The 19,330-nt window shown below is 39.2% G+C and overlaps 1 protein-coding gene across 9 annotated transcripts in view; it reads right to left on the reverse strand.

Moving 5' to 3' along the window:
* Positions 1–19,330, reverse strand: part of WDFY3 (WD repeat and FYVE domain containing 3) — a 154,220-nt gene that overhangs the window by 12,630 nt on the left and 122,260 nt on the right. For 7 of the 9 annotated variants that reach the window (XM_032110494.1, XM_032110495.1, XM_032110502.1 and 4 more), the window contains 22 exons: positions 18,382–18,481; positions 17,533–17,693; positions 16,741–16,970; positions 15,783–15,892; positions 14,734–14,916; positions 13,670–13,827; positions 12,573–12,650; positions 11,606–11,833; positions 10,743–10,796; positions 8,764–8,932; positions 8,424–8,587; positions 7,519–7,667; positions 7,143–7,263; positions 6,717–6,802; positions 6,366–6,446; positions 5,909–5,963; positions 5,450–5,569; positions 4,653–4,770; positions 3,411–3,517; positions 2,720–2,873; positions 1,074–1,165; positions 543–755 (listed from right to left, as the gene is read on the reverse strand). In XM_032110494.1, the coding sequence (XP_031966385.1) occupies positions 543–755; positions 1,074–1,165; positions 2,720–2,873; positions 3,411–3,517; positions 4,653–4,770; positions 5,450–5,569; positions 5,909–5,963; positions 6,366–6,446; positions 6,717–6,802; positions 7,143–7,263; positions 7,519–7,667; positions 8,424–8,587; positions 8,764–8,932; positions 10,743–10,796; positions 11,606–11,833; positions 12,573–12,650; positions 13,670–13,827; positions 14,734–14,916; positions 15,783–15,892; positions 16,741–16,970; positions 17,533–17,693; positions 18,382–18,481 (2,931 nt within the window). The remainder of the gene's footprint in view (positions 1–542; positions 756–1,073; positions 1,166–2,719; positions 2,874–3,410; positions 3,518–4,652; positions 4,771–5,449; positions 5,570–5,908; positions 5,964–6,365; positions 6,447–6,716; positions 6,803–7,142; positions 7,264–7,518; positions 7,668–8,423; positions 8,588–8,763; positions 8,933–10,742; positions 10,797–11,605; positions 11,834–12,572; positions 12,651–13,669; positions 13,828–14,733; positions 14,917–15,782; positions 15,893–16,740; positions 16,971–17,532; positions 17,694–18,381; positions 18,482–19,330) is intronic. The other 2 variants (XM_032110501.1, XM_032110499.1) reach the window with 1 other exon arrangement.

Raw genomic sequence — 19,330 nt, forward strand, 5'->3', positions numbered from 1 at the left:
AATATTACATTGAATTATTTAATGTAATCTCTTGAAGAGAATACAAACTTTAAAGCTGCACCAAAACCAGGTCTTCATAGCTCCTTAACTACAGCTGTCCTACAAGAGTGAATCACCCAAGAGACTGGGGTAAAAAAAAGGAGCAGAAGTTATTATAGAAATTATTTTATTACAGGGTAACTTCAAATACCTTAGCACTAGGCATTACTTTGAAGTTGCACTTTCACTCCTCCCATATGACTTTGTAGCAGGAACATACTTCCCTTTTTTTATGCTGATTTTTAGAGTTGAGCCATAATTCATTGTGCCTTTATTTTAAGGATGTAAAGGGGAAAAAAAGACATTTCTAATCTCACAAGCAAAGCCCAAAGTCAATCTTCGTGTAATTTATGATGGAAACATAGATGATTTCATATCACTAGAAGAATATTTATGGATAAACACTCCCAAGAAGTTTCACTCCTAAAACACCTTCCTATTTTATATTAACACATTTCAATTTGAGTGTTAACTGGAAAGTAAGAATTCTACTAACAGTATACCTGCTTTGGTATCTGTCCAAAGTTATTAATGAATCCTATGGTAGCTGTCTCTTTTAATGGATCATTGATGTTATATATGTCCACTTGTCCCTCATAGAAGAGATGGTGAAAGACATTTACAGCTTCTACTGCAGCAGGACCTTGCTGTTTATAGCCAAAGATCAAGTCAATCCACTCATGCAGGTGAGCACTCACAAAGTCACATTCCAGAGCCTGAAATTCAAAAGGCATGCATTAAAACTAGACAAATTGCTCATTGGTTGAGCTTACTACACCTGCCACGAGGAAGAATGCAGAACATATTTTGACATATTTTTGTTATGTTTTGATGAAGCTTTTCATTGAAGCAAGTCTTGCCTCAATGTACTCTGTAGCTGAAAAGGAAGGGGAGGAAACACTACAGACCTTGGCAACAATCAGGCACCAACCCTGAACTCACAGACTGGCCTGTGACTGCACAAACTGAGCTTAGATTAATGTGCAATGGAAAGTCCCAACATTTACTACTGTCATCATTAAAATTCAAATTACCTCCCGGTGGACTCTGATAAACTCACGAGGATCTCCTTTTGCCCATGGAGGGAGTATTACATCACCAAGTTTAGTGCCATTTTGTTTGCAACCTAATAAAAAACAAAAAAGAAGGAAAAACTGGGAGAGAAGCACTGAAACTGAACTGCAACAGCAAAGGCGAAAAAGAAGTGAAAAAAAAAAGGAAAAAATAATCAAATTCTAGTATCTTGTCTCTATAAGAAGCCACTTCAGTCTTTTCTTTAAAATAATATGTTGGTTCTAAATGTCAGGCAATAAAACATGAAAAAATTCTGCCTCAGTTGTTCATATAAGATTGCTTTCAGGAGAAAGAATCCAAATATTCCTTACTGAGGCTTCTCAGGAGGATGATAGCATGGTATCATAGAATGAAAATTGTTGTTTTACTCCTGAGAATAGCCTGTACTCCTGTGATGTGCAGCCAAATACTCACTTCAGATCTAACTGGTATCCCCCACAAGCTCCATGCCCAAGGATACTGGTGATTCCCCTGGTGTGCCCATGGCCTGAGCACATTCGTCTGTCCTGGACAGCCCCCTTCTCACTCTGAACATTAAACAGTGGCATGTTGTGATTACCAAAAATATATTTGGTGAAACTCCTCTGTTATATTCTTGTTCTGTCACTTGTTGCCAAGAGACAATTCCACACTTCCTGTGAACTCAGAGGAATACCAACAAACTTCCCAGTTTACAGGAGCACACAAAAAATAAGTGCAATGCTCCAACAGAAAAATTGCTTTCATCACCAGACTTCAAATCTTCCTTTCTTTTCACCTGGGAGGAAGGGGAGCAGGATTGCCACAAATTATCGCAATCCAAAGTACCGCAGTGTTTGGCAATTGTTCCTAAAAAAAACCTTTTCTACCGTTGTTCCAAATGCTCAGTGAAGAATTTCTGGACTCCAATGGTTACAGTCCAAAATTACCAGATACACAGATAAGCAGACAAGAGCTCAACATTTTTTCAGTAATACCCATATTCTTCTGTGTAAAATACACCTGGGAGAGGTTTTGTAGGGTGTTCTTTGGGTTTTGCTTTTCTTTTTTTGTAAGGTTGTGCTAAGTCATAAAACCTATGACTTGATTAATCTTTATTATTGTTATTAGATTCACAGCACAGAGCCCAGAATGTAAGAGCTTAGTGTCACTACTAACAGTGACATATAATAAGTAACATGAATCTCCTACACACAACAGGTCTCCTACATGACTCCTGTTGAATAATCACTGTCACAAAAGCTGTGACAATTCAAAAAACCTTTAGGAATACTTTCAAATGAAGTTCTGAAAGTGAAGATTGTAAAATAGATTTTGCAAAGCTTAAACAAATAAGCATCAAAGACGGCAAACACCATCATGGAATAGGTTACATGGAGAAAAATGCAAAGCAGAGAAACTCCAAGTAAAATACGGTTATCTGTGCCTTTTGAACTCGTAAAAAACCAAAAATTGACAAAAATACACCACTCCAACAAAAATCCTTTCAGGAACTAGTCCTGCAATTCACAGAAGACACTTTGTATTAGCTGCTTAAAATGAACACCCACTGCTTGAGAAAATATCTCATGTCTGTCTGGCTCTGTTCTCCCACCCACAGGGCTGCTATCAAGCTCTTATTGCCTACCTAGGTCAAAATTGTTGGAATTGAGCAGGAACTCAGGGAGGTAGAAGAACTCTGGGATGAGCTCCTTCACATCTGCCATGTTGTGCTTGGAGGCGGAGTACCAGGCCTCGCGCACACTGTGGAACATGCGGTCAGCCAGGTCGAAGTGACCACCCTGCCAGGCAGAGAGAGGAGCACAGGTCAGTGTCACGGCATCCTTCAGCACAGCAGGCTTTGCCAGGAAGGCAAATCAGAACATCCTCTGCCTAATGAAGACACTAGAACATAGCACATTTCTTCCTCTAACACAGTGGATCTAATCAGCTGCATTACTTTAAGGTACATAACAGAAAACATAGATACAGATACACAGAATTTTAAGAAAAGAGTAATCTGTCTGATTTCAAGTTTGGTCTCTTTCAGAGAAACAGTAAAGTATTTTTCACAATAAAGCTTGCTTTGGTTTTTGTCTGCTGTACTTTGTTCTGCATACGTTTAGAAAAATGTTCAAACTACAAGGGAAAAAAATAAAGCTGAATTCCATCACATCTTTTAAAAAGACACATCAAAAACCTGCCAGGCAATAAGAACAATGCAAAAGGTATTTATTCTATGATATTTGATGAAAACAAAGCTGACTGATCATATTTCTCAGTGATGTCTGAAATACACAGCAGGTAAGAAACATAAAGTGAGGTGATGCAATTTTTACCTGCAACCGTAAGAAAATCTGAGTAAAAGGCTCCATCCGGACAAGATAAGAAGCCACGATCATGGCTGAGGAATAGTGGGTCCCATAGTGATAAGCTGGGGTTTCCCCTGCAGGTTAAAAATCATAAACATAGGAGAAATAAAGTAGTTAGGTGACAGAATCAGTACTAACAGAAAAAAAATTAACACTGTATTTTAATTACTCTGTGGCCTTAGACACACTCAAAATTGGAATTTGTAATTTTCATTTTCAGAAGTCTGAAAGCTTTATGTTTTGTCACTTGAGTTTTGGCTGTAGTGCAGTAGCCCTAATTCAATAGGGTTCTGCAGAGCAATACTAAATGGTTACTCAATTTTTATTTTAACTAATTGAAATGTTGCAGTGCAGCTATGATGATTTCTGCTGAAGAGACATTTAAGAAAAGATTTTTTTAAATTTTTGGTCTTATTTTTAACTGTGGATTTAAAGTCTTGGGCAGAAATACGTATCAGGACTGTTGCCTACAGATTTTGAAAGCTTTTATTTTCTTAATTTCCCGGCAAAAAGTCTGCATAAGCACACTTGGAAAATACTGATCCATTTCTAGAAATGAATGTCTTTTCCACCTACTGTTGCTTGACACAGAACAGCACTGCAGTAGTTAAACAGGCCTCTGTCTTCGATAAAAGCACACAAGAAAACTTGTCTTGCCAAACACAAAAGTTTTATTTTCAATATAAAAGGAAGCTCTAAAATCATGAACAGGTAACTTAATTGCATCTCATTCTGAGGCTTTTTTAGCTACAAAGCTGCTGTTTCCTTAGCCAGAAAACACGCATTAAGATTAGAAATGAAAAAACTAGGATAGTGCTAATGCAGAAGCATTTGCATTCTTGGTACTACTTATTTTCATGCAGCTGTGTTCAAACTGTATTTGTAGACACAGCTGGTTGTGTGCTTCACATGCCTGCCCATTCCAGTCTTTAGACAATGTTAAACTCATCTAAATGTGCAACTGTTCTGTCTTTGTTTTTACATATAAACAAAGCTGTCATATGGATTTAAAATAAACAACACAGAAAGAAAGCCAGTGTCCCTTTGTTCTAATTTAGTCTTTGTTGGACAGTCACCAAAAAACAAGGGAGAGTTCTGCACATCTCTACCCAGAGCTCTTTACTCATACTATAAAAAAATCCATGAGTCCCTCCCATGATGACAGGAACATGCTCCTCTGCTCTTTCTGAAGGATGGATTATTACTTACCATTGGGATCTTCCCAGTCCTTGTATCGTTTCTTGTACTGGGCTAACCTGTCCTCTGTTTGAGCTCCCATGGGCTTGGCCAGGTTTCTGAATGTTTTGGGATTCGTAAGATCCAGTTCCTTTAAAAATAAAACAGGCAGTAATTTATAAAAACAAACCAAATCCTTTCAACACTGCTGATTACCATAGTTAACACCACCTACCTCCTAAGGTTGTTATCCCTGCTTTCTATACACACAGTAGGTGCAATGCTGAATATGCTTAAAACAGTCCTTCAGTCTGATCCAAGGCAGTATGTTTTATTTTAAATCACATCTGAGTTTTGGATAACTTTTGCTCTGTTCCTCTCATCCTGTCCCCAGTTCCCCCCAGTTTTTTCATGAATACTTGACAAGCACCCTTAACAATATTTTATGTAATGGTCTGGTTGGTGGCAATGGCTGTCCCCAAAAGCATTAATAGGATGTTTCACCTTTTCCAAAAGCAAATTCTTTCACTATAGGGCCAGATTTCATAGCAGCCCCTACCACAGTCTTCTGGACAAGGATGCTTTCTCTGTGGGCTTAGCATACTTCAGGACACTCAGTTTAAAGCTAATGCAGACACTTACAGGAACTGCTGCAAGGTAGAGGGGCAAATGTCTCTTTCTGGATCCCAGCCCTCACCTGTGCACAGACCAATAACATCTGTAAAATCAGTCCAGCCAAGATTCTCTAATACCCTCCCTGCTGAGATGTGGGAGGAACGAAATAGGAACCTCCAACCTATAAAAGATTGCTGACAAGATGTTTTATTTACCTCAGAGTCATAGTCTGCAAGGATCCAGGGAAAGACAGGGTACTGCATGAGGTCGTTATAGGATCTGCCAGCCAGAGTGTTTAAGTGCATCAGGTACTGGAAGTTACTGATTTCTCCTCTCTTAATGAAAACAGATAAGCACAGTAAAGTTTTCACTTTACAACAATCAAATGTCAACCTACCAGACTTTCAGTGTTCAGCTTCCCCAAACAACTTACTTCAATATTACAATGCTCATTCTACTTTTACTACAGCCCTCCCCCTGCATTTTCAACAATAGAACCATTTCCTATTTGATGGTATCATGAAATACCACAAATTAAATGCTGAGATACACTTTCTGTAACAGTATGTTCCCCATTAGAATAAGATGATGCAACTTATGGTTACTGATCATTTACGTATCACTACAAAATGTGGAATTTAATACAAAAAATACTGCAAAATTGTCATACTTACTTCCCATCTTTGAGTAACAGATTTTTCTCCCACTAAAGTGCTAAGCAAGCCAGACCTAGTGGGAAGAAGAAAGTGCATTTTTTGACTTTGCAGTAAGAGCTGGGTTACATCTTCACAAGACAACCCAAAATTTCAAGATTAAAAGTTGTAAATTGCAACAACTAGAAAAAATGTCTCTGTTCCTTTTTGTTTTAGCAGTACTTTTTTTTAAATTCTAAACACACACTGTAAAAATGATGCATGTTAATTATGCAATTCAGTGCAAGTGGCGGCTGATGAGCAAAATATTTTTAACAACTTGGATAAATGTGATGGCTTCAGCATTCCAATTCCTTTCAGAACGTATCTGTATACTGATAATGTTAATTCTGATACTCTCTAGATAATCCTGACATTAATGCAAGCATCATTTATTGAAAACTGATGAGCTACAGAGGTGAGGAACAGAATCACCTACCCTTGCTCTACGCTGGTGTTTGGTCTCTGCCCAGACACCGACTCCGAGCTGTCGGTCAGAGATGGCACCACAGCCAAAAACCTGCAGCAGCAGTTAAAAGATTATGATTAGTGTTTCTGTCCTCGGGATGTCATCTCCTGAGAAGCAGCATGCATCTAGTACAATTACAGACTTCCTTTTGAGCAGCTCCGCATCTCCAACAAAATCACAGGAGCCTACTCTCACTGAAGGCATGTAGTGCCTTCTAGTGGCTCTTTCCTGCAGCAGTAAGGCACTAGCAGGCACCAAAAAAGCCTCCACGCAGGTATTTGCAAACATTCATGTTCAATGTTCTAACTTATTTTACAGTACCTTTGATAAACTTTGTTTCTAACTCCTTTCTGGAAAGCTAGAAGATAGTTCCGTCCATCTCCTGAGAAAACTTCAATTGCAATTGGCTGAAAACAAAGAGGACAGACCCATGTCAACACTAAGTCACCTCTGAAGGTCAGGCACAAACCAGTTTAGTCATGCTACATGCAGCACCAAATTAAGGTGAACCAGACTTTGCTTAGTGCAGCCAAATGTTTTATTTTTGGACCACTGACACTAACACACCCAATAAACTAAACCAGGGTAAATTCCAACAAGGATGCCCAACCTAAATGCTTCAATTTCAGTCAATAGCTTCACCTTCGAAATACTCATCAGTTATGTATTGATTTTAATTTTCAAAAATGACATTGTCAAAACACTCCAAGTTTTCCTCCCCCTATCCAAATGTGGTGTCCAAGTTACCTGCAAAAGGTATCTCCGTTTATGCACTTCCTTGATATCTTCATATGCGAAAATGCTGCAAGTTCTCTTAAGTTGACTTGGACCTTGCCTTGCTCCCCTAGGTATGATTGGCTCATGCATCCTGTAAATGAATATAAACAGGCAAGAGAGAAGTGATTAAAAAAAAAGAGAAATTAAAAGAATTAACCTATTAATTCATGTGAGAGTCCAGTTACAGAAATAACTGATTTTTACAACATACCATACTACAAATTGCTCAGCACCTGAGGTCTTCCTGCATGTTACATTACCTTGGAATTGACTCGTCAAAAGACCTCATTAAATACTTCTTGTTCAGTCTCTAGGGTTCAAGGAAACTCTCTATCAATGTACTCACTTTGGAGGAAGTGTCTCGATGTCCCGTATCTCCCTGGTGGCCGTCATGGTGAACCCATCGATAACGTAGAAGTGCTCTTTCCCAAAGAGAAGCAGCCCCTCGCTGGTGTCAAGGCCCTGAACCCGAGCACAGCGGTACATGTGCTGGATCTGTGAGGAAAAGCAGATGCTTAGAGAAAGCAGGTTAAGGAGCACAGGCTCAGACCACTGCCTTGTTAGAACAAGTCCCAGACACTGCTTTATCACTTGTACATGGAGCAAAAATCCTGTCATTCTCTCCTTTAATCGGACCTAATGCCAGTGACTAGCAGCTGGGGAGGAGGTTGGATAAAGCTTCATTGGTGTGATATAAATGTATCTATTTACCAGTTTATCCACTTGCACTATGCTGCCTGAACATGTTTTAGAACCTGTAGCCTACTCAACCATGATCACAACACTGTTTACTGGTATACTCCAGATGGACAAAGTCTGAAATACCAAACACACAGCATGGTAATTCAACACTGATCTTGGTGATAAGATACTACTTATCAAGGCCTCCCATTCTAAGGAAGAGACCAAGTAATTAGGAACAGTGTGCCAAGTTCAGCATTTATATTTTCAATGTTGATTTTCTATCCTGATCATTAAGTTGACAGGACAATAAACCAAGCATGGGATAGCTCATAGTCTTCATTTCAGGACAGGTGAATTTTTCCCTTGCAGGCAGAAGGCAAAAAAAACCAAAATACTGTTTCCGGTACAGCATTTTTAGGGTCAGGCACACAAAGAACACATTTTAAGGAAGAAGTTGATGAAATATACAGATCAAGGAAGGTATACAGGACATTTATTCACACTTGTGACACATAATGAAGGAATTTCAATGCATTAAGTTCTTAGTGTGTTTGAAGTACACAGTACCTTCTCTCCTTCTTCAAGAAGTCGAAGCAAAGTTGTATTGTCAGTCTTCTCCTCTTCGTCAATTGAACTCCCCTCAACAATTTGATCCTGTGACTGGTCCTGGTTCTCATCATCTCCTCCATCAGGAGCAGAGCGAGATCGTTTCAGGGGAGGCTTCACTAGGCCTGGAAAAGAACAGAGAGAGATAAATAAAACCCTGAGACATAAAAAATTAACTTTGCAAAACCTCTAGTCTTTCAAATTACTGACCGAATGCTAAGAGAGCAAAACAAGAGTCCTACAGGATTTATGTTTATCTTAATGTAAATGCATGAGAAGATGACAAACCAAACAATCTAACCTTTGACTCTAGCAATAGTGTCCTCCCCATGCTCTGGCTCCTGCTGGGTTGTTTCACCCACTGTGTTCTCTTCTATGGCATCCTGGAAGACCGCAGGGTTGCCGGAAGCCAGACGCATGTAGTACTCCTTGCTGTCATAACTGATGGCTCTCCGGTAGCGAGCAGGTTTCTTGGGAATAATGGAAGAAATTGCTTGGTCAGCCAACTCCTCACTCAGTCCCTCAGTGAAGGTGTTTCAGGAACAGGGTGTGCAGCACAGTGCATGCCCATCAAGTGTTTTGTGTGTGCTCATATACCAACACAGACAGGAGCAGAGACTCTTCAGGAGACCTGATCTGTAGGCTAATTTGCAAGGAGCTATTGAGCCATTCAAGCAATAAAGGGGTTGCAGAAAAGCCTGCTGATAGAACTACAACATGGGGAGTAAGTGTAGCCAGCATGTTATGAACTGTCATAAAAGGCTGGGATTCTGATGCTTAAGACTGATTGTTCAGAGGCCATTTTATCATCTTTTAAACTCCCTACCAACATATGCAGCTTATTTGTTAGCAAGCTGACTTTGTTAGGCAGTAATGTGAATAAAAAATTGCCTCAAGAAGATACAGCTATGTGGAAGCTGATATGAACTAAAAGCACCCAGGGATCAGCTTTAACACTCAAAAATTCTTCATTAATTCAGTTGCTTCTTTTTTTAGTAAAGTTTCTGATGGCTTATGGACAGGAAACTGGCATAAGAATATGCATTTACCTGAAGTAATTCTTTGAGCATTGTTTGTACCTCTGGGTGGTGGTTTTGGTCATTTTTTTGTGGAGGGAGTTTTGCTTTGTTGAGTGTTTGTTGTTTTGGTTTGGGTTTGTGTGTGTGGTGTTTTCTTCCTCTTTGTCTGTCCCAGCCCCCATCACAGGCTAATTCTTATGTTCCTCACTTAATTAAGGAAGTAACATTCAGAACAGAAATCAAACTAGCTTTATTACAAGTTGATACTTGGGATGTTAAAGATACTAAGATCAGCAACACAGAAATTTATTATTCAGGTCAAATTGGCTGCCCCCAAAAATCAAAAATTCAAGGCACTGTAATTTAATTTGCTCACTTATGTTTAACTAAGTCTTCACTCCTTATCAGCACAAAAATGCCACTTAAATGATGCTTAAAATGTCTGTGGAAACAACTTCTGTATAACCTACAGAGAGAAATGCTTAACAGCACTGCTAAGGTGAAGAAAGGAAAACAGTAACAATTTACATTAGGTATTCTGTATAACAGAATTACTCGCATTTATATGTATTAGTTTATTGTTGAAGGTAATTCAAAATGAGTGAATGCACATTACACACTGTACTTAGTGATGGGCAAGACTGTGAGTCTAATTAACAGAGAAGGGCATAACACTGCAATGCTTGCAGAGAAGCCACTTCCAAGCATGTCTGTTCTTTTCAAGACAGGATTCATATTTTTAAAGCAAATGTGTGTATTTTGTTAACAGCAAAACTGAGAAGAGTCGGCGAAGACAAAATTAATATGGGCTTTAACAAAAGTCGGCCTTTTATAGCCCATTATGGCCAAAAATGAGAAAAAACGCTCCCCAGATCCTCTCTTAGAAGGAAACACTTTCCCAGTAAATGCGTCCAAGTGATTGTGTTGCCCATTACTAAACGTGTTCCACTGACCATTAGTTCAGGTCCCAAAGCCACAACACTCCACACAGTGAGAATAGTGGTAGCACAGCCCAACACAGACTGTTAGTGTGCAGCAAAGAAGGAAAGGTCTACAGAAAGTTTTATTAGGTGAAGGTTGAGGACAGCACAGTAACATCATCTAATGCGATTACTGAAAAAACCCTTAGGCCTGGAATTATTTACTGAAAGAGCAAGTTGAAAGCCAAATGTAGAAGCCTTGTTAAGACTGCCTAACATGCAGGAGGAGGAAAAGTTGTATTTATTTTACATTCTTTTGGTCAGTGTACTTATTTCTTTACCTTTTGAGGAATGGTATCATCAGATGTCTCAGGAAGTCTGCTTGAGAAGTCAGACTGGAAACAGGGCATCAATTACATAAGCATCAGAGAAAGAACACTTTTGAGAAGAACATATGATGGTATGTTCTCTACTTCATGCGAATTAGACTGTCACTACAGCTGCTTGTGTCAGACCACAAGCAGGCAAAAATATCTAATGGTTTAAAACTAACAGACTGCTATGTTTTCTCTGCTTTTTTAAAGTACTTTGACACTCAGGCTTAATTTGAGGGAAAAAAAATCCTGCATGCACACACGCATGCCTAAAAAGACACAATGAAGATTGCTTCATTTCCTAAAAACAGTGTTCCAAAATTAACAGGAACTAATTGCTAAGCTTTCAAAGGCCACACACATCTCTGCTACACAGCCCACCTTCATCTTCATGGATTGATGAAAGTACATTTCACAAGTGCACCCAAACCAAGGCCAGTAGTCTTTTTTCTTTTTTCTTTAGATCACTGTTTTCCACATTATCTAGATTAAGAAGAAGCCAGACTGAAACCTCACATGGTTATGGTACTTTCAGCCTCTGGAGGTTTGTGAAGATGCCTCTGCTGTTTGCTGCCAGGATCACTCAGCACACCTCACCTTATGTTGCAATCTCTTCAAGTTTGCTTGGTTTTGAGCCAAGTGATTCAGTCCCTTCCCTAAACGTCCCACCAGAAACAACTGGACTTTACCAATCATTTAGGACATACAGACAGAGTGCCAGGTGATACCAACAGAGTAAAATACATTTCTTAAGAAAAAAACATCAAAAAGAAAATGGATTTTGCAACAGGGCATATAAAATCACCCATCCCAAACTCCTGAATACTTACCAGCAAGTTTGTTTCCTGCTCAGCCTCAGGCATGTAGGGGTACTGAGTATAAAACATGTCATTCCGCACCATCTTCTTCCTCATTCTGCAGGGACCCTCGGTCATCTCCAGCATCCACTTGTCCAGGTGGGAGCCGATGGGGGGGCCCCACAGCCCTCGCTCTCGCAGTAACTCGTACTCGATTTGAGACCACTCCTCTGTCACGTATTTCAATGCGTTCTGCTGACGCTGAACACAAAGACATTTATAAATGCACTGCATTTGAAAAAGGATTTTAAGAATGAAACCAAAAATTGTTGAGGCCTTCCTGTCCGTATTTGCACAGGAGAGAGAAGTTCAATGAAACAAAGTTTGGTGGTTTGTTCATTTTTTTTAAACAAATTGCTTTGAATGTCTTGTTCCTTTCAGAAGTTATTTAAGATTTACAGCACACAGCTCAGCAACCAGTTTGAATCAAATGTCTTTGGGAACGTTTAGAAAACACCACAAGGTGGAACGATTTCATTCTGGAAGGCACAGACCAGCCACTTCCTATCACTGCATGATACCATAAAATTTTCTTTGTGTTACTATGAAAGTAGCATTTGGACACAATGCTTCTCCACATTTCCTTTTACTTTTTCTACAATGCTTTAGAAAGACAGTGTATTTCCAATCTCTTTCTTTTTGTTCCCTGCTTTGCTTTTAGATTTCTAAGGAATTAAAGCTTCTTGAAAAAAAATTCCAATTTAACATGTGATATTGCTACAAGAGTTTTCATCTACAACCAGATCAAAATGAGTTTCCTCATTGGTTTATTTGATTGCATCTAAAAACCCCTTAAAGATAACAACTGTAAGTAAACATTCAAGCATTTCACCTATGAGAACCCAGTATTTCACCAGCCTCATACTGAGAAATGGCATTGGTATAACCTAACAGGCCAAAGTATCAGTGTCAGGTAATTAATCCTGCAAGCCATCCATACCTCCTGATATTCTTTATACTGCATATCAACCAGGTCCCGAACCACTGCAATGTGAGTAAACATCCACTGGGAAATTTCCTAAGACAAAAACAAGACAACAGACAATGACACTTTACAAACAAGAGTTTGTTTGAATGAAAATCCAATGAATACATCACCTTGCTAAACTTCTTCACAACGAATACTTTCTTAAAAAAAATACTTGGTTGATGAATTTCCAATTACTGCACACAACATCGTTTAAGTTTTTGTTTTGTTTGGTGTTTTCTCAGGGTTTTTTTCAAGGTGATGAATTACTGTACAGCAATATCCTTTAAAAAAAGAACTAGCAAACGTTTGGAAAATATTCAAAACATATTACTAACTGTTCAGAGCATTCCCAAACAGCCAAGGACTGGCATTTACAAATACTACTTTTCTCTTTTTCCTTTTAAGTAATATTTTGTGGATGCTGCCTAGTCTGCTGGAAATCCTCAAGACATCCATCTGTCCTCACTTAGTCCCACAGTATTTCTGTTATCACTTATTGCTTCCTCTACTGATACAACCAGGAGCAGTTCCTGTCAGCTCAGTTTGTGAGGTTCTTCCCTTTCCCTTTCAGATTATGCCTGCTCCCCAGGAAAAGGACTGAGAGCACTGAGAATTCATTATTTTATCAAAGCTGCTGGCTAGTTTTCAGCTCAGAAAGAGAACTAGCAACATACTTTTCCACAGAACCTTCAAACCCCTCTTTCTGTCTTGAGGGCAGGATGGACAAAAGGATCAATATCTCTATCACAGCTTGCATTTCAGTGCAGTATTGCAAACTGATCATGAGACCTAGACTATCACAGTCATGAACCAGAAACAGCTGAGCAGTCTCACCAACAATGAAGGGTTAACTCTTGGCTTAATGTTACAGATATGCAGAATGACCTACTAAATTAGGACACACAGAGACAAGATGCCCAGTCTGGATAGTCAAAAAAGGGAAAGAAAACCAAGCACCAGACAGTACTTCACACTCTGCAAGATTCCCCACTTTGGGCTATTGACCGCAAACCCTGAACGTACATTGCTGGATTTTAGACAGCATGTTATTACTCGACAGAAATTACCTGTGTAGAGAGGTTGTGTTTACTCAGCCCACTCTCCTTGCGGTTTCTCCTGGAACCAGTCAGTTTAGAGAGGCCAAATCCACTGCTGACTCGTGAAAGCTTGGACTGTGTGGTTGGAACCAAAGCCTCTCCTCTACTGATGCATTTTTTCTCATGAGCTGAAAAACAAAGTGTTGGGAGCAATTAGGCTTTTTTTTTCCCTTTCCCCCCCATTATACTTGGTTTTTAAAATAGAATAACCCTTTTTGTTGCTTCAAAGAGGTGTAGCTCTACTCAAACCATTTCTGCAAATATAGTGACCGTCAGGGAGATACTGGAACCTGAGCAAATATCAGCCAGGAACAAAGCACATCTAGAAATAAAGAGACTGCAAAAACAAGTATTCCAGGTTTCCAAATATGTTTTCTGTACACCCAGGTTAACCTCAATTACTTTTGAACTGTGAAGTCATCAAATGAGTCACATCTATGGAAGCTTAATTTCTGCTGTCTAAACTCTTGCTAATTCAGCTGAGCATCAGCTGATCTTCATTACATGGATGCAGAGCTAACTCGGGCTTAACTTGTTGTCCACCAGAATTCCCAGGTCCTTTTCCTGCAAAACTGTTGCCTTTGCTGAACAGATTTCCCAGCCAAGAATTAGTCACAGCATCACTGCTGCTAGAAGGACTGCTCAGCCACACATTTCCAATCTCTTCACCAGACCAAGAGCTTGCAGGCTGTGCCCAGACATGCCCAAGAGGGTCCCCCCTCCCTGCCTGTTCCCAATCCCGGGAACAGTAACAGAGGTCACCCCAGTCCAAGGGTTCATGGCGAGGAGCTCAATGCCTCCACCACTGTAATCCACAATAAGCTATTTGCTGGCTTACAAACACAGGGCCCTGTGCACTGGAGTGCAAGAATATCCTATATATGGTCCACCTTCTGAAGGATTCTATGTTACACAGTGCCAGTTTATAGAGTATTTACAGCTACAGAAAAGCCTGTATTAAAACATCCAGTGCATATGGTTCGTTCTGAGGAAATCCACCCTTCAGGACAGACAAATCCTCAGTCAGGACTTACCCAAATGATTTTGCCAACACTTTAAACTCGCTTCCTCAATGAAAGGCCTGGCAAGAGTTATATCCACTTGGCCGCGATCATTGACAGGCAGCGTCACTTTGAAAACTTCTTCCAAAACCTGTTTTTTACTGTGGATCAGCTCTGTCCACACTCTGTTTATGGCTTTTAAAAGAAGCTGGCGACCTGCATAAGTACAAGATCACAAACAGCAAGCTCTCTACAGTGCTCGTAGAATTGGTATTTTCACAGTAGTGAAATGAAGAATTTTTGCGATTACGCTGTAGTTTCTTCCCCCTAGCATGACATGTGAAATGCCTTTGGCCAGAGTGCCTTTTTTTTGCCATCAATAAATTATCAGAAAGCATCTAACAATTAATTTTGGCAATTTTTTTTCTCTCTAAATTTGAAACAGTGGCTCTGATGAGTTGTGACTCATCTCTCACACCCATCTATTAACAAAATGAGATTGAAAAAACCTTATAGGAGTCTGTGTCTATAAATACAAATATAATTTTCCACATACATTATACTTTACCATTTTTACATGTAAAGTGTGCCTAAGTACCTGCATAAATATTAAATACACACATATAAGAAAAAAAATAAAATCACTGAATACTTTCTTCCACAGCTAGTTCATAAATTTCCTTTGAGTGAAAGATGGTAAGGATGCCACAAAAATAATAATTGTATTGTTTATACCAAATATTTCTTACCTTAAAATGAATTGCTTCTATTGCATTTAAAACAGTGCATACAAAACAGTATTTCTAATTCTGGAGCATGTCCAGAAAACAATGAAAAGCTCTTACTATTTTAACAAAACAGTAATTTATCGTCAATGTGTCTAGCTTGGTATTTCCAAGTGTCTTTTAATCTATTTTTTATGTATTTTTATACACACACAGCCCCAACTCCCCTCTGGAGAGTAACTGGGTAACACACACATACCACAACCCCCTGCCCCAAGTCACTGGGGTAAAAGATTAGTGATGACAATACAGAAGTGCCATTATAAGACATCTGTGGCTTTGTCATTCTCAGATTACCTTCACTGACATCTTGATTGTAGACTCCATCCGGTTCTATATCAGAGGGGATCATAATGTGCCAAGTTGTCATCCTGGCTTCTGCTTCCAATCCAAATCCATCAACATTGCTACAAACACACAATGGATTAACAACCATCAGAATAAAGAGACACAAAAACCTAAGCCAAGCTAAAGCATTTGATTCCCTGTATCAGATTCATAAAGATTAATACACACTACTACAGCAAAGCATCTTATCTTCTGTCCATTTGAGTTCTGACAATCTGTGGTCACAAGCAGAACCGAAGGTTTATGAAGGAATGACATGCCATGGACATTGGTGTCACTAGAGGAAGATACTTGAAGAAACACAAAACAGATGAGGCCAGAAATGGAGAACATTGGAGTTTGATGACTGTTGCTAAGTGTCTTTGGATGAAACACAAGTTGTGCATCTTCTTGGAAAGAACAAATGAAAATGCCAGGCTGGCATTTCCAGCAATGCAGGAAAGTGGGTGTCTACAGCATTTGTCATGGACACCTGATTTAACGCATGACTGGACTTACTCAATACAGAAGAAATACCAGGATATTGAACTTGTATGAAGTGACTCAACAGATAATAAATCCAGTGACAGGACCCTCTGACTATTAATTGCCTAGCACCAGTGTTTCCTTCTATCTTTAAAACATTTCAATTTATAAAAGGACAACAACAAAATAGTTGGATAAACACATATGTCAGTATTTAAAATATGGCTGCAAAAGGAGGTAAAAATGTTCTCTATTCCCAGGATCTTCAAACCTAATTTTGTCTCAAAATGAATCTCTTAAGCTTGCTTGCAACTCAGTGGCTGGAAAACTATAAACAGTGCTCCAAAACTTGCTCACTTATTTGTAAGCTGAGTAAAAGAAGAAGTCATTTTAGTACTTCCCAACCCTGGTTCTGGAATGAACTTCTGCCTGAGATATTTACCTTCCCATGTGCAGATTAATCAAGCAGTGAGCTAGGCAGCTGATGAACTCTTGATCATGATTTCCAGGTCCCAAAATTAAGTTCCTGTTCACAGTAAGGACCCTTAGGGAATCAAGAAGAGCCACTTGCTGAGGAACAGTTTTGTGCGCTCTTGAGAACTGATACAGGATGGTTCTGTTCAGGCAGTGATAAATGGCATCCAGAGAGAGTCCCTGAGATCTTCTTTTGGACTGATGGGAAGTAAAAAAACATGATCAAGAAGTGGCAGAAAATAATTTTACTGGCACACAATCGTCCCTTTAATTGACCCATGCTCATTTTTCAAAATCTGCATTTTACTGTAAGTGTCAATTCCATGAATTTCAAGGACTGAAATGATATTAATGATGATACACTTGGAATTTTAACATCTATAAAGATGCTGCTGATTTCTAACAGCAAGTCTTCTAACAATCTCCAACAGAAGTGTGTGAGGAAGCTTCCCGAAATGTCAAGGTAGATTTAAGGAGATTCTCAAAATTCATGTGAGGCACGTTTCATTGTTTATTTGGGGGGGATTTCTGAAAAATAATGTTATCTGAGAGCAGTTTTTACTCAATTGCTCTTCACAGAAAATGTGCTAAGAAAGCTCAGTAAAGATAGAGTAGGTCTGAGAAAGAGAAGCATGTTTCTCTGCTGATCCAAACATGTATCACTAGCAGGTAGTTTAGTGGTATCACTCTATGCACTTCAACATAACCTGCAAAAAAGGTTTTTCAGGCAGGATAATAGAACAAGTATATAAACTGTTACCTGTGCAATGAGCTGGATTATGAAGTCCACAAGAAGCTTGGATTCTTTGTTGAACATGCCCTGCCAAAGCTTATCTACCACACGCTGTGTAAAATAAAACACATTGTTCACCAGCACTTGGTAGCTTCCTCCACTTGTTATAGGCAGGGATGCATCTTCACCTGGGTAACAAAAAACCCTTAAGTCTTCTACATTTATCAAAAAACCCCATCTGCATAAATACATTCACATTAGTTTACGCTTTCTAGACTTCCACAAAAGAGAAAGAGATTCAGTCAATGAAAGCTAAAACCTCATGGTTTCCCCTACAAAAAGACTTTCCATTTGATGGTAAGCAACCATGGTTCTAGATTTTTTTTTTTTTAAAAAAAAAGGACAACTCTGGATTTTAAAAACATGATTCTGGATTTATTTTATTAATGCACTGCACCCAGAGGAAGACATATTACTGCTGTTTACTATTACTGCAAGAAATGGGGAGCCTTACAACCATTTTTGAACAGAAATGCATACAGCCTCTCATGACAGCTGGGATGGAGGCAGAGCTGACCAAGAGTTCCTGGGAAGCCAACAGCCCACTATGAAATGTGACTGGACTCTCTATGCCATGTAGTAGTAAAAATGCAAGTTTTTGTGAATAACCTATTTTACAGCTTTAGCACAATCCAGGTAGGGAGGAAATATGCAAGCATAGCAACACCATTTACACATCGAAGGAAAGCAAAGGGCAGGGGAGCAAAATTAAGACAACCAAGTTGCAACAAAACAGAACACCAAAAAAGAAACAGTCACAGAATCAAAACCTTGTGTCCAAATCAATAGACTGATAATTAAACTTTGCTATATTACCCAATAAAACATCAGCTGCAAGTAGGTGGTCCATCACTCCATCCAAAACATATGTCTGAAACTCCTTCTGCTGTGTTCGTGTTGATCTTTCAGGGGAAGCCTGAAGAAAGATGTTAAGATAATTAATATCTCTGAGGAAAAAAGAGAGAGAGGGAGGGTATTTTAGGTGATTTTCTCTTTTCTCAGCTCCTGTGAGCTACTTTTTTTTTTTCTCTTAGCATTCTGTCTCAAGCAAAAAGTTGTGGCTTTATCAAAAACTTTAAGTGTGCACACAGAGCATACATTGGCTGCATGCAGTCTTGCAGAGAAGGCATTATCCCTGTTTAAATCCAGGGAATTCATCTTCTGCCATAATAGGAACTGGAAAAGAACACATTCTGAACAGGTGCAGAAACTCTTCACTATAAGCATATGGTTAACCTGTGATCTCCTCAGTTGACACAGTCACCTCCTTCAGTAAACAGTGAGTAAATGGGACAGATCAAACGTTTAAGTTGTAGAAAGAGAAATAACAGTAAGTTTAGCAGTGTGTACCTACCCAATCCTACTTATGCTAAGGGGCCAGTAACACTGACAAGTGATAACAAGTTAAAAGAGCTGTAAAGAACTGCAGCCACCTGAACATGGTCTCAAATATGCTTCCTGGTGTCTGTGGATAACTGACATCTTCTGACATTTCATTTTTTTTTGCCCTGTGACTGCAGAGAGGTGCCCAACTGCCCCAGGAAATTTGTTAAGAAATATACAAACATGGTCCAAAATTCCTGCAGCTTTCAAAAAAAATCAGGGAGACCCAGCAACACATAAGATCAGATAACTAACAGGTAGGTCAAGGAGAATGAGAAGTGATGTGAAGCAAACATTTCAAAATGTACTGTCTGAAGGTGTAGGCAGTTAAAGGGTAACTGAACTCCTCACCTCCCTGCCTCACCGTTAACAGGACAATGCT

Source organism: Corvus moneduloides, chromosome 5 (genome assembly GCF_009650955.1).
Source record: "Corvus moneduloides isolate bCorMon1 chromosome 5, bCorMon1.pri, whole genome shotgun sequence".
Classification (NCBI taxonomy): Eukaryota; Metazoa; Chordata; class Aves; order Passeriformes; family Corvidae; genus Corvus; species Corvus moneduloides.